This window comes from Marmota flaviventris, chromosome 13 (genome assembly GCF_047511675.1).
Source record: "Marmota flaviventris isolate mMarFla1 chromosome 13, mMarFla1.hap1, whole genome shotgun sequence".
Lineage (NCBI taxonomy): Eukaryota > Metazoa > Chordata > Mammalia > Rodentia > Sciuridae > Marmota > Marmota flaviventris.
In genome coordinates, this window is record NC_092510.1 from 97,206,935 (window position 1) to 97,220,333 (window position 13,399).

General features: G+C 60.0%; 1 protein-coding gene across 3 annotated transcripts in view; it reads right to left on the reverse strand.

Annotated features, from left to right (window-relative positions):
* Positions 1 to 4,200: 4,200 nt before the first annotated feature.
* Positions 4,201 to 13,399, reverse strand: part of Ak1 (adenylate kinase 1) — a 32,569-nt gene continuing 23,370 nt past the window's right edge. For all 3 annotated transcript variants that reach the window (XM_027943873.2, XM_027943865.3, XM_027943881.2), the window contains exons 2-7: positions 11,556 to 11,594; positions 10,161 to 10,196; positions 9,816 to 9,979; positions 9,109 to 9,225; positions 5,405 to 5,596; positions 4,201 to 5,295 (exon numbers count right to left, since the gene is read on the reverse strand). In XM_027943873.2, the coding sequence (XP_027799674.1) occupies positions 5,227 to 5,295; positions 5,405 to 5,596; positions 9,109 to 9,225; positions 9,816 to 9,979; positions 10,161 to 10,196; positions 11,556 to 11,562 (585 nt within the window). In that variant the 5' untranslated portion in view covers positions 11,563 to 11,594 and the 3' untranslated portion in view covers positions 4,201 to 5,226. The remainder of the gene's footprint in view (positions 5,296 to 5,404; positions 5,597 to 9,108; positions 9,226 to 9,815; positions 9,980 to 10,160; positions 10,197 to 11,555; positions 11,595 to 13,399) is intronic.

A 13,399-nucleotide genomic window follows, 5' to 3' on the forward strand; every position in this document is an offset into this window, starting at 1 on the left:
AACCACTGAGTTGTAAGGACTCTGGGTTCATGGAAAGGGAAACTGAGGCTCGAGAGGGGCTGACACTGGGTAAGTCACGGGGCAACACAGGTAGGACACCTGGCCCCCAGGAAGGAAGCCAGAGCCAGCAAGGCCAGCGCGGGTCTAGCCCGCTGTGTGACCTGGGCAAGCCATTCAACCTCTCTGGGCCCCCTTCCCCAGAGAGGAAGCCTGTGCTCACAGGCCGCGCAAGTCCAGTCGGGCTCCTGGCCCCCACCCTTCCAGAGCCCCCCCAGCGTGGAGCCGCCAGGCCTTCCTGTTTACTCGAGGCCCCTCTTGCGGCTGGGAGGCGACAGCCTTGGCCTCCTCTGCTCCCAGCTTCCTTCCTCTCCCACTTCAGTGCCTCCGGCCGCGGCCCTTGGGACCCCAGAGGCCAAGACATGGAGGTGCAGTCCGGGGGGCATCTAAGGCCACCACCCCAGCAAGCCCTGCCCAGGAGCACGCCCTCGCCGAGACTCCCCGTCATAGAGGCATCAATTCCTCCTGCTTCTTAGAATGTCCCCGCACCCTGGAACAAGCCACTCCAGAAGTGTCCCTAGAAACCAGAAGAGTGACTCCATTAGGGACCTCTCGACCCATACCTGCCACGCCCACCTCAGTCCGCGGGGATGCACAGCCGACCCCAGGAAGGACCCTCCTCCTGCTTCCCTGGCCCCTCTGGTCCTTCCTCGCTGACACTGTCTTCCTGAGCCGCCGCAGAGCAGCCGCTGTGGCCTGAGGACCAGTGGCTGGGCGCCACCATCCCACCCAGACCTGCCCGGTCAGCCCCTGCGCCTGAGGCTGAAGTTCAAGGCCAGTCTCAGCAAGTCGGCGAGATCCCATCTTGAAGTGAAAGCTAAAAGGGGCTGGGGATGTGGCCGTGGTCCAGCAGCCCCGGGTCCAGCCCCCAGCGCAGCCCAAACAGCTCCCGGGGAGACTGCATGAGCCGCCCACCCGCCTCCGGCCTGCTCCGAACCCCCGGTCCTCCTTGTCCCTTAGGCTTAACCTGAACCTGCGCGGCCTTTCCAACTCCCACCCGTCCCCAGGGAGGACAAGGACGAGGAGCAAGTTAAAGGGCCCCAGGAGGGAGCAGGAGGCGAGCCGGAAGAGGACTTGTCCTAAGACAACTGGTCCCTTCCCTGCTGTCCCAGATTAAAGGAGACGGACGCCATTTGAAAGGCTGAGGCAGGAGGGTCTCGTGTTCAAGGTCAGCCTGGGCAAACAGCAAGACCCTGACTCAGAATCAAATTTAAAAAAGGACTGGAGAGGAGGCTTGGTGGTCGAGCATCTTTCTAGGATGTGGAAGGCCCCAGATTCCACTGGCAGCAGAGACAGAGAGAGAGAGAGAGAGAGAGAGAGAGAGAGAGAGAGAGAGAGAGAGATTTGCCCAGTGTCACTAAATGGTCCTGGTTTCAACAAACCAGCTACAGACACCGTTTGGGAAACTGGAAAAAATTGCACAGGACTGAGCGTGGGTGACACAGTGACCGTGCTGACCCAGCCGTCCATGGTGACTTAGGGAAGGCTCTTAGTCTTCAGAGAGGCATCCTGAAGCCACATTGCAGGGGGGACGTTTCTTCACAGCTTCTACTTACTGTACAACCCTTCGGCAAAAGCAGTGTGTGTGGGCTGGGGATGTGGCTCAAGCGGTAGCGCGCTCGCCTGGCATGCGTGCGGCCCGGGTTCGATCCTCAGCACCACATACCAACAAAGATGTTGTGTCCACTGAAAACTAAAAAATAAATATTTAAAAAATTAAAAAAAAAAAAAAAAGCAGAACAAGGAAGAGAGGAGAAGTGCCACTTGCCAAACGTCGGTGATGGTTTCGTGGATATTCATTCCATTTTTTTTTCTCGGTTTGTTTGATGTCTTTGTTAAAATAACAAACAAAAACATAAATCACTTTTGTGTGTGTGTGCGCGGTGCTGGAATCAAGCCAGAGCCCTGTGCAAGCTGGGTGCATGCTCTACCACTGAGCCGCACCCCAGCCCTCTTTATTTTCTTATTATTTAGGGGTGTTCTGCCACAGAGCTATGTCCCCCAGTCCTTTTGATTTAATTAATTAATGTATCTATTTTTGAGACTGTGTCTCCTAACTTTCTGAGGCTGGCCTCCAACTTGTGATCCTCCTGCCTCAGCCTCCCACGTAGCTGGGATTACAGGTGTGCACCACTTGTTCAGCTAAAACCACCTCTTTCTGAGACTCCCATTGCCCTTAGGAGAAAAGTCAGACACTCGAGTCAGCATTCCAGTCCTTGCAGGTCTGCACCCTACAACACGCCTGGTTTGTCTCCTGCTCTCGCACGGCCCCCTGAGCCTCAACCCTCGCACACCAACAGGACTTCTCCACTGCTAGGCTCTACAGGACTGTCCCACTGTCTTTCTGTGCCCTCTGTCCTGTATTGAACTGCCGCTACCTTCAAGGCCCCAGAGCTCCAGCTCAAGGGATCCCCTGCTGCTGGGTCCCTCTGACCTCTGGTCTGGTTGAGTCGCACCAGGGGATCCTGTGCCCGTGGGTTTCCCCTGCTCTGGGAACCGCATGGCAGCAGCCTGGGGGCTTATGAGCCTCTGTGACCAGCATGGCAGGTGCTCCAGAATGTTTGCTGGCTGAGGGATAGGCACACCCCAGGCTCTGGGGCGGGGGAGGGGCAGTGGGGGGGGGAGGTGACTGCGGGTTTTAACTGTAGACTGAAGTTTTCAGCAAAGAGGAATCTGGATTCATATCTATGAGACGATTTTTTCTTTTAAATTTAGACATGGAATCATAGTATTTTGTGTAGAAGATATTCAGAAATTGGATGGTTTTGGTTGTTTTCATCAGTTTTCCATTTTTTTTAAGAGAGAGAGAGAGAATTTTAATATTTATTTTTTAGTATTCGGCGGACACAACATCTTTGTTTGTATGTGGTGCTGAGGATCGAACCCGGGCCGCACGCATGCCAGGGGAACGGGCTACCGCTTGAGCCACATCCCCAGCCCCTGAGCCTCATCCCCAGCCCCCTAGGAGACGATTGATAGACAGATGACAGATAATTAGAGGATAATTCACCCCCTGCCAGCACAGGTTCTTTGTCCATGGACTCAACCAACTGGGAATGGAAAGCATTTGGGAAAAAAATCAGATCCTTGCTAAACAAGGACAGATTTCTTTTCCTCCATCCTTCATCCGGACACCACGCAGTTCAGCCATTTAGGAGGCCCCCTGCGCTGTCTTGGGTGTTACGAGTCATCTAGAGGCCACACGGGAGGCCAGGCACAGTGGTTCACGCCTGTCATCCCAGCGGCTGGGGAGGCTGAGGCAGGAGGATCAAAAGTTCAAGGCCAGCCTCAGCAACTTATCAAGGGCCTAAGCAACTTAGGGAGACCCTGTCTCTAAATAAAAAACAAAAGGGGCTGGGGTGTGGCTCAATGGCAGAGCGCTCGCCTTGCATGGGTGAGGCACTGGGTTCGATCCTCAGCACCACATAAAAATAAAGGTATTGAATGTATCTACAACTAAAAAATTTATTTAAAAAAGGGCTGGGGATGTGGCTCAGAGGTTAAGCGCACCTGGGTTCAATCTCCAGTACCAAAAAGTAAACAAACAGAATGAAGTCCACCAGAGGATGGGCATTGGTTCTGTGTGAGCACCACCCCGTTCTATGGAGGGGACCTGAGCACGGTGGACCTCGGTACCCAGGCGGCCCGGGTGCCCACCCCCCTCAGGTACCGAGGACCCCTGTGGTGGTATAAGTGAATGAAGAGATCGTGCGGTGTCTGGTGGATAATTTGGGTCAGGTTAGCTCTTCATAAACTAGGCCTCGCTTGTGCTGACGAAGTCAGGGCGAAGACACAAGGTGGTGGTGGGGTATGTGGGGACCTACCCGGGGGCTCCTACCGGGGGCTGTCTCCCCCTCCCTGCACTGACCTCACAAGACACTGGTTCCCAAGAGGAGTGTGTGCCCTCAGTGGGACAGACTGCACGCAGCAGGCCAGGGAACCGGATGGCCACCCTGGCCTGGAGGACACCCCTCGGGCTGATTGTGCTCAGTTGTGTCCCTATATTTATGCAACTGGCCTCGCTTCTCCCTGTGTCCTAGGCTGGCCGTTCCAGGGCAGCCTTCCCCCGAAGCCTGCCCCATCAGGAGGCTCCCTGCTCCTCGTCCACCACCTGCTCGCCGTGTCCTGTCAACACACTCAGCCTTTGTAACTTAAATATGTTTATTTTAAAGGAAAGTTTAAATAACCAATGTCAGGGAGAAGCGGGGCCAGTTGCATAAATACAGGGACACAACTGAGCACAATCAGCCCGAGGGGTGTCCTCCAGGCCAGGGTGGCCATCCGGTTCCCTGGGCTTCTGAGCAGCCCGTGGGGCGGGGACAGGTGTTGCAGACAGGTAAGCACCAAATTGAGCCTTTCTTGCTTATGAGGTCAAAGGAGGAGCGGGCGGGGAAGAAAGCTGGTTCTCAGGGGACCCGGCTGTCCCCAGCCTGGCTTGGGCCTGCACCCTTCAAGTCAGGCTGCTGTGGCTCCGGCTGCAGAGGCTGGTCACTGTCACCCCCTCACTGACCTTGCGGGGCAGGGGGAGGCACAAACTCCTTTACATTCAGAAATGGCTCAAGCAGAGCGGCTGGTGCTGGGCAGGGGACCTGACCCCCGCTACCTCCCTGGCCCTCGGAGCTTCAGGACCAAGGAGGCCTGTGCACGGTCCGGTCCCACCGTCCGCAGCCTCTCAGCTTGCTGCAGCCCGGCCTCGGCCCCGGCCCCGGCCGAGGCCTACACAGAAAACACTCAGAGAGATGCAGGGGCAGGGCTGAGGACACACAGCCAGGACACAGAGGAGGCCAGGCCAGAACCGAGACCCCGAAAGCAAGGTCCCCAGCCTCTCCGCTGCCTGGTGCAGCCTGGGCTGGGCACACCCCGCCTGGGGCAGGGCCCTGGGCCTCCCGCCAGGGCTGGAGGAGGACGGGGGGCAAAAGGGGAGCCAGAGGCTCAGCAGGAGGGGGAGGGCGAGGGGCCGGAGGCTCGAGGCCGGGCGGGCGACGAAGCAACTCCAACTGGAAGCAAAGAAAGAGGAATAAAACCCAGACGCCTGGGAAGTTCCTTTAGTGCTCAGCTGTCCCCGGACGGGATCCAGGGTCCCCGCGTCTGGCAGCCGAGCAGGGCGAGGCCCAGGCTGAACCGCGGCCTCCAGTCAGCGGGAGGCTCCGGGCTGGGGAGGCCGTGGGGCTACTTCAGGGCGTCCAGGTGGGAGCAGATCTGGGAGAAGACGCTGTCCACGGAGCCCTCAGCATTGACCTGCGGGGAGACGGCCTTGAGGGAGACAGCAGAGGCCGGCCACGTGGCCACGAGGCCAGCGGGCCTGGTGGAGAGGCGGGGACGACGGCGCAGGCCATTCCTGCCCCACCTTGCGGACGATGCCTCGCTTCTCATAGAAGGCGATGACAGGCTCGGTGGCCTTGTAGTAGGTCTCCAGCCGCTTCTTGATGGTCTCCTTGTTGTCGTCCACACGCCCGCTGGTCTCCCCGCGCTTCAGGAGCCTCTGGGTCATGGTCTCAGGGCCTGCGTCCACATACAGCAGCAGTGTGGGCTGTCCGATCTGCAAGCGGGGCACCATGTCACAGGGACCCTGCTCCTGCCACCTGGGGCCAGCTCCCCCTCCTCACTGCCCCACCTTTGAGGCCTCACCCACTAAACCTTCAGTCCCCAAAGCAGCCTGGGGGACCTTCCTGAAACCAAGCTTCCCCGCCACTCCCTTACTCAAACCTCTTCCATGGCTCCCCAGTGCCCTCAGGACAAAGCCCAAAGTCCTCTTCTTACCAAACCCAGAGGGCCTGTGGGGCCATGCCCTGCCCTCCCTGCCCTCCCTGCCCTGTCTGCACAGTCCTCACTAATCACCCCTCTAGTGCACCCAGTGCCCCAGTCCCCGGGACATGGCCCTCTTATTCTGTCCTCTGGTCATTTATCCAGTGCCCCTCTCCCCATGAGGCTGGAGTCCCCAGGAGCAGGGAGGCATCTGTCTCCCACCCTCTGGCTAGATAAGGGCTCCATAGGGGAGCAAGGGATAAGGAGGGGGAGGGCAGCTGGGTCCCCGGCTTCTGAGCACACCACTGGCACCGGGATAAGTTGTCACCAAGGGGATGACCTGGGGGGGCAGGAAGGAGTAAGGCCTTGCAGTTCTGCCTCAACTGGCCCCAGTGCCCCTCCACAGGTCCCCTGCCCAGGTGGCCTCCACACTGAAGTCAGAAGTGGCAGCCTCTCGCTGGGCGCAGTGGTGCACGCAGCAGCTCTGGAGGCTGAGGCCGGAGGACAGCGAGTTCAAAGCCAGCCTCAGCAATTTAGCGAGACCCAAAGCAACTCAGTGAGACCCTGAGGTGTGTGGGGTGTGGCTCTGGGTCGAGTGCCCTGAGTTCAATCCCTGGTACCCACCCCCCAAAAAAAGAAAGAAAAAAAGAAAAGAAATGGCGGCCCCTCCCTCCCTGACCATGATTCCTCAGAGTAAGTGATCCTGCCTCCCCGTCACCAAGACGTCCCCAGGCCTGGCGGAGCAGCCTGGGATGCCCTGAGGGAGGAAGGGGACAGGTCTCCCAGCGGACCACCCAGCAGACCTACAGTGGTCTGCTGGGGTATCCAAGAGGGGCAGAGCCCCGTGGTTATGAAACCTCTGGGCTGGGTCAGGACGTCCCCCCTTCTAGTCTCTCTGCCCCCCATCACAAGTGACACTGCCTTGACAAGTCAAAGCCTGACCTTCAGTATCAGACTGACTGGACGTCCCCCAGACTCCCCTCCGCCCAGCTGTGTGCCCTGGGGGGCCGCTTGCCCTCTCTGAGCCTCACTTTCCTGGCGGTCACACCCCTCTGTCTCCTGGTGGTTCAGGGTTGGCAGCATCAGCTCAGCTGCCTTTGCCCCCTGCACCCTGGCCTGGGACAACCCACAGCTTCTACCTTGCAGAAGACCACGAATGGCTCAAAGCTGAGCCCAGCCCAGGCCACGCCCGCCATCCATCACTGCTGAGCTCCTCGGGGCCCAGGCTCTGTCTCTGGCTTCCGGAGCCCACAGGGCCACACGGCAGTCTTTATATGACCTGGACAGAGGCAGCGCATCCCCGAGGGCAGTGAAGCCCCTGGGCAGGGTGTCCCGCTGAGAGGCCTGTCTCCCCTCCAGGACAGTGACGTTCAGTTAGGGGAGTGGGTGCTGGGCCACTGCCCAACCCCAGGAAAGCCCTGGGCTCTGGGGCCTCTTAAGCAAGCCTCAGGGCCTACCCTTCCTCCCTCTGCGGAGCCTGGCGCCCCCTGGTGTCCAGAGCTGAGAATATCAGCTGCCCAGATTCCTGGAGGCCACCACAGGACCTGTCACTCTCAGGAGTGTCCACAGCAGGGATAGGGACTTTGATTAACCCATTTTCTCTCCTTTCCTTTTCCTTTGATACTGGGGTTGCATCCAGGGCACTTTGCCACTGAGCTACATCCCCAGCCCTTTTATAATTTGAGACTGGATATCACTAAATCGCTGAGGCTAGCTTGGAACTGCAGTCCTCCTGCCCCAGCCTCCCTGAGATTAGAAGTGTGAGCCACTATGCCTGGTGTCATTAACCCCATTCTCCACATGTGGCCCTGAGTGTCACAGGTGACCTCATACAGATGATGTATGTGGCCAAGACAGGATGTCCCTCAGGGTTGCCTGGCATCTGACCATCCCACCCCAAAGGAAGCCCAACCAACCCCAATTTCACAGATAGGGAAACTGAGGCCAGGGGCACAGGCATTTTGTTTCTTTCTTCCTTTTTGGTACAGGGATTGAACCCAGGGGCACTTAATCACTGAGCCACATCCCCAGACTTTTTTTTTTTTTTCTTTTTTTTGAGACAGGGTCTCGCTAAGTTGCTTAGGGCCTCACTAAGTTGCTGATCCTCCTGCCTCAGTCTCCTGAACTGCTGGGATTACAGGCATGCACCACACAGCCAGCTCATCCCCTGACCTTTTTATTTTATTAGCAAGAGGGTCTTGCTAATTGCCAGGGTCTTGCTAAATTGCTGAGGCTAGCCTCCAACTTGCCATCCTCCTCCCTCAGCCTTCTTAGTTGCTTGGACTCAGGCATGTGCCGCTGTGCCCAGCCGGGGCAGACATTTTCTTGAGGTCTTGCAGACACTTAGCAGTCAAAAAATATAGTCTCCTGCCCTAGATGAGGCCCATGGAGATGGGGAGTGGGCTGGGGGTCTGGTCCTGCCCCAGCCACTGGGACCCCCAGTTCCCCTTACTCTTGCTATCTCCCCTCCTAGGTACTTGCGGCCCCATCTGCTTCCGTGTGGCCCTGAACAAGTCTAACTAGAGCGCACACATATGGACCCACGTGTGCTCACGTGTGTGTCCCTCTGCTTACATGTGCACTCCGCCACACACCTGTGTGCACCATGGGCCTTGTCTTATGTGTGAGGCTACATGTGCACACCTGTGGCCTCGTGCACGTGTGTGTCTGTGTACACGTGTGCATGATGGTGTGCTGCTCCTGTGTGCATGGCACACGTGCCTGTGTTCACGTGGGTGCTTGTGTGAGTGTCCCCCACGGATAGGGCCTCTGCTGGGAAGCTCAGAGCTGTCGCGATCAAGGCCTCCCTTTCCAGTAGGGTTCCCCGTGGCCCCTGAAAGGGGACCGATGCCCCTTCCTGGCATGTGAGGCTCTAGCCGAGTGCGATGGTCCTCTCCTGCGTCAGCCATGCTCGCCCCGCCCCAGGGTCCTGTCCTCCCGCACGGACTTGCCTGTCTAGCTCTGCAGTGAGGTTCCCTGCCCCTCGGACTGTGTTTACGGGGTGCCAAGCCCCACACTGCAACCATACTAATCCTCATGCTTCCCCCCAAGGCAGCTGTAACTAGTCCCCCCACTTTGCAGATGGGGAAACTGAGGTTCAGAGAGGTGAAATGACTGGCCCAAGGTCTCCAGCAGCTGAGCTGGGAGCTGAGCTCAGGTCCGTGAACTCCCAGCCTGGCACCTCCCCTTCTTCTACACCTTTCCTCTGAGATCTCCAGAAAGCCTTCCTGGCCTCACCCTCACCTCACCCCAGCAGCCCCCTCCCACCCATGTACCACGGCTCCCGAGGCCAACTGTGAGCCTTACCCGCCGCTCAAACTCTTCTCCCTGCTGTACCTCCCTGGGGTAGCCGTCGATCAGGAAGCCTTTGGAAGAATCGACTTTGGCCAGCATGGCGTCTCGGAGCATGTCCAACACGGTCTCCTGAGGGCACAGCGTGGGAGGAAGTGGGCTGAGCCTGCCTCCCCATCCTCTCCCTGGCCCTCCCTCCCTCCAGCAGGGCCCAGCAAGCCTTCCTGACGGGGAGGACTTGGCCTGTCCTGGCTCCCCCAAGCCCCTCCCAGCCAGGTCCTGCCCTGGGCCCCGGACAAATCAGACCTTCCCTGCCCTCGGAAGCCCCTGGTCTGGGCACTGAGAACGACACAGTTGGCTTGTGGCCCCCTGTGTAAGGCTGTGGGCAGAGGAGGGGCAGCTCAGGCAGCCTGGAACCAGGGGTCCTGGCTCAGATCTGGAGAGCCAGAGGTCAGAAAGTTGAGAGAGAAAGAATGTCCCAGGCAGGAAGGAGCGTGGCTCCTGGAGGGGACAGAAATGCCAAGGTAGCCTGGGGATGGAGAGGGCAGGCAGGGCAGGTCCTGCAGGGTCTTAGAGCTTCCGGGAGGAACTGTCTGCAGAGGGCAATGGGGACTCAGGGCCAGGCAGGGTTGAGGTCAACCTGGTCTGTGTCACAGGCTTCTCTGGCTGCCATGCATGCAGGGCCACCATCCTCCCCAGCCCGACCCCAAGAGCCCACTCACCAGTGGCACCAGCTGCCCCTTCTCCATGATTTCCGACAGCATCTTGCCCCTGGCGGAGCCCGAGCTGACTTCAGCCCGCAGGAGATCCCCCGTGGAGAGGTGGGTGTAGCCATATTTCTGCACAATCTTCTCACACTGGGTGCCCTTCCCTGAGCCAGGTCCCCCTGCAAGCACTCATCTATTCAGAACCCCTGAGAAATGGGGCCCTGGGAGGGACAGGGGCTCTTGGAGTCCCCCAGCAAGGGAGAGGCCCAGAGTGCATTCACAGGTCCAGGACCCTCCAGAGCCCGCCCTGACCCTCCCTGGCTGCCCTGTCGCCTGGCTGCCCTGTCGCCTGCAACTCACCCACCACGAAGATGATCTTGGTTTTCTTCAGCTTCTCTGTGGAGAGACGGAGGAGCAGAGCTCAGTCCCTGCAGTAGCCAAAAGCACCTTTGCAACCCCAAAGAGGAGACTTTAGAAGGAGCCGGGGTGGTGGGAGTGAAAGCCAGGCCTGGGAGGGGTCAGGGCAGAGGGACCAGGCAGGGGGCCTGCAGAGACCTCTCAGCCTGGCCACCTCCCAGGGTGCCTCCCCGTGGGGGGCTGCACTACAGGAGCTGTCATCTGTGGCCTTCTCGTTTTCCTTGCTCCTGGGGTTCCCAGATGTGCAGCAGCCCATGATCCCCTTCCACGGTGTCCCCTATCCCTTCCCTCCTAGGCCTGGCCCAGCCCAGGGCCCGCCTGCCCTGGCAGCACTGAAGTGCGGTTGGCAACCACAACATATGTCGCCATGGAGACGGTTGCCAGGGAGGAGGGCTGCGGTGGCCGAGGAGCTGCTGCCCAGCCGGGGAGGGGAGCTCGAGTTCCAAGGCCTCAGCACAGTGGCCGCCCGCTGAGCCTGGGAACAGAGGCCTGGCGGGCAGCGGCCGGCTGGGGCTCTCTCCTGGACTCCCTGGCTCCTCGGGGACACAGAGGATCAGCAGGCCCCGCTCTGTGGTGGGTGTGACCTCAGGAAAGAAGTGCCCGCCCGAGCTGGCCCTCTGTCCCTGGCAGTCTCCAGGGCCTTCCCCACCACGAGCGAGCTGGGCCCTGGGGGAGCTGACAGAAGGAGGACTTTGGTGAAGGGCACCGGCCTGGAGGAGGCCGCAGCCCAGTGGCGGCTGGCGTTTGGAGCCAGGGGAGGAGGGGATCACCGGGCTCGCCCAGCTCCTTTAAGGGCCGCCCAGGCCAAGGCCCAGTGCCAGGGACTGTACGGATGGTGCTGCCAGAGCCAGGGCAGCCACTTGGGCCGTCTGCCCGTCCGCGTCTCCCTCGAGGTCCCAACGCGCAGGAGCCAGGAGGGCCCAGAACCTCCTCACGGCCCACTCCTCTGATGACAGGGAAACGGAGTCCCAGAGAGGGACAGGAACTGCCTGGCCCTGGCGAGGCCTGGCATGGGGCACACCTCTCCACAGGGCGGGCCCCTTCCCTGGCACCAGCCTCTCCAGAAAGAGGCAGGGACTCAGCTCTATAAATACCAGCGTAGGAGTGGAGCTCTGGGCCCCGAAGCCTCAAGGAGGGCTTGTGGCTTCTAAAATTAATCTTGGAGCTGTCACGTTCTGGGAGAGGCCAGAGGAGGACGCTGGAGGGTCCCAGACAGGCCGCCTCTGGCAGCCCCAGAGCTGCCTCCCACTGCCCCCCAGAATGTGTCCATGAGCAGACCCCCTGAACAGATGGGCACACTGAGGCCCAGGCAGGGGCAGAGCTGGGGGAGCTGCATACCTTCCATCCTGCCGACGTCCCAGGAGCCGGGTCAGCGCTCTGCAAGACAAGGCACGGGTGGGGGTGAGGGGTGTCCTCCCACCTGACTCAGCTCCCCCAGCCACACCCTGCGGCTGCCAGGCCCCAACACGCACCACTGGAAAGCAGAGGGGCTGGGGCAAGGGAAGGCCCAGGAGGCGGTGACGTGGAGAAAGTCACTCTCCTCCCTGGCTTCCACTGCCTCACCTATCCCAGGAGGGCAGTAGGCCCCTCCTGTCCCCCTGGGTGCTCTGGAGGACAAGGGTGGCGGCTGTGCCGAGGGGTGGGGCGGCTGCAGAGCTGCTCCCGTGAACGAAGGCAGGGCCAGCGCCTGCCCAGCACCTTGAGGACATCCCCAGGCCCCATCCCCAGGCCCGGAGGCAGACAGCAGGCTGGAGCTCAGGGCAGCTCTGGAAGGGACAGTCTGCACGGAGGGCCCACTCCAGGACACAGGAGCTACAGGTGGGGGAAGCTGCAGGAGCTGGGGGGACACAGCCCTTTCCAGTTTTCACAGAGAGGTGGTCCCCCTCCCCCGCTCCGGCCCCTATGCAGAACCCCAAGCGCTGCCCTCCCCCCTGGGGGGCTCTGCCTCACCGGTCCTGCCTGCCCTCCCTCCGGCCTCCCCACCTCCCCATCTCAGAACCTGCAAGCCCCCCTCCGCCAGCCACCCACCGCCCCAGGGTCCCCAGCGGCCTTCTTAGCAACCACTCTTCCCCCCCCCACTGACCTCTGCCGCCCCCACTGGCCCTCACTCTTGACCCCTGCCTGAGCAGTCAGCCCCAGAGCCCCCACCCAGCTCTGGGCGGATCGCCAGAGGCCTCTCTCTGCGTGAGCACTCCTGCTGAGAACCTTCAATAAAGCCTGGGCCCCTCAACACAGCTGGCAGGGACCCAGAGATCTGGCCCTTGTCACCCTCTGCAGCTCTGCCAAACACTGGAGCTGCCGGCTGCTCCCTCATCACCACCGTGGCCATGTCCCCCTCTAGGCCCTCGTGCGTGTTCTGCCCAGTGCTAGGAGGCCTTCCCCCGCGATGCAATGGTCTAGACCTCAGCCAGGTGTCACCTCCTCCAGGAAGCCTTCCTGGACTGCACTTGCACCCCCACACAGTAGGCGCCCTCTCTGGACTTTCTGCAGAGCAACCAGTCCTTTTTTTCTTTTTCTCTCCTTCTCTTTCCTTTTTCCTTTTTCTTTTTGTACTGGGGATTGGTCCCAGGGATGCATTATCACTGAGCTACAGCCTTAGACCTTTTTACTTTTTATTTTGAGGCAGTTGGAGAGGCTGGCCTTGAACTTACGATCCTCCTGCCTCTGCCTCCCTAGTCCCTGGGTTCACAGGCGTGTGCCACCTTGCCTGGCCAGGACTGCATTGTCTGCTGTTTGGGGCCTGGCACCTAGACCCAGCAATGGGAACTTCAGAGGTTTGCTGACAGTCACCCTGCTCCAGGACATGAGTTATAGTGGCTTGTCCTGCTGAGTGTGCTTAAGGAGGGGTAGGAGCTGCCCAGGGGAGGGGGAGTGTCCCCAGGGCAGGGACAGCCACAGGGAAGACCTGAGACAGCCCGCACCACCCCACCCCCTCCTGGTAACCTAAGCCCCTCTGTCCTTTGGGCATCTGCCTCTTCCTTGGTCCAAAATAACTTGGGTGGTAGGAGACCTCTTGGAGGCCAGGGGTCCAGGGTGGAGTTGGGTTACGGGCTAAGCACCCAGGCCTTATAAGGCCCCCAGCTCAGGGTCCCAGCACCCCTAGGAAGACTGGTCTGCTAGGTGGCCTGAGAGTCCAAGGCCCAGAGGGACAGTGACTTAAACCCAATCACAGGTGAGACTGG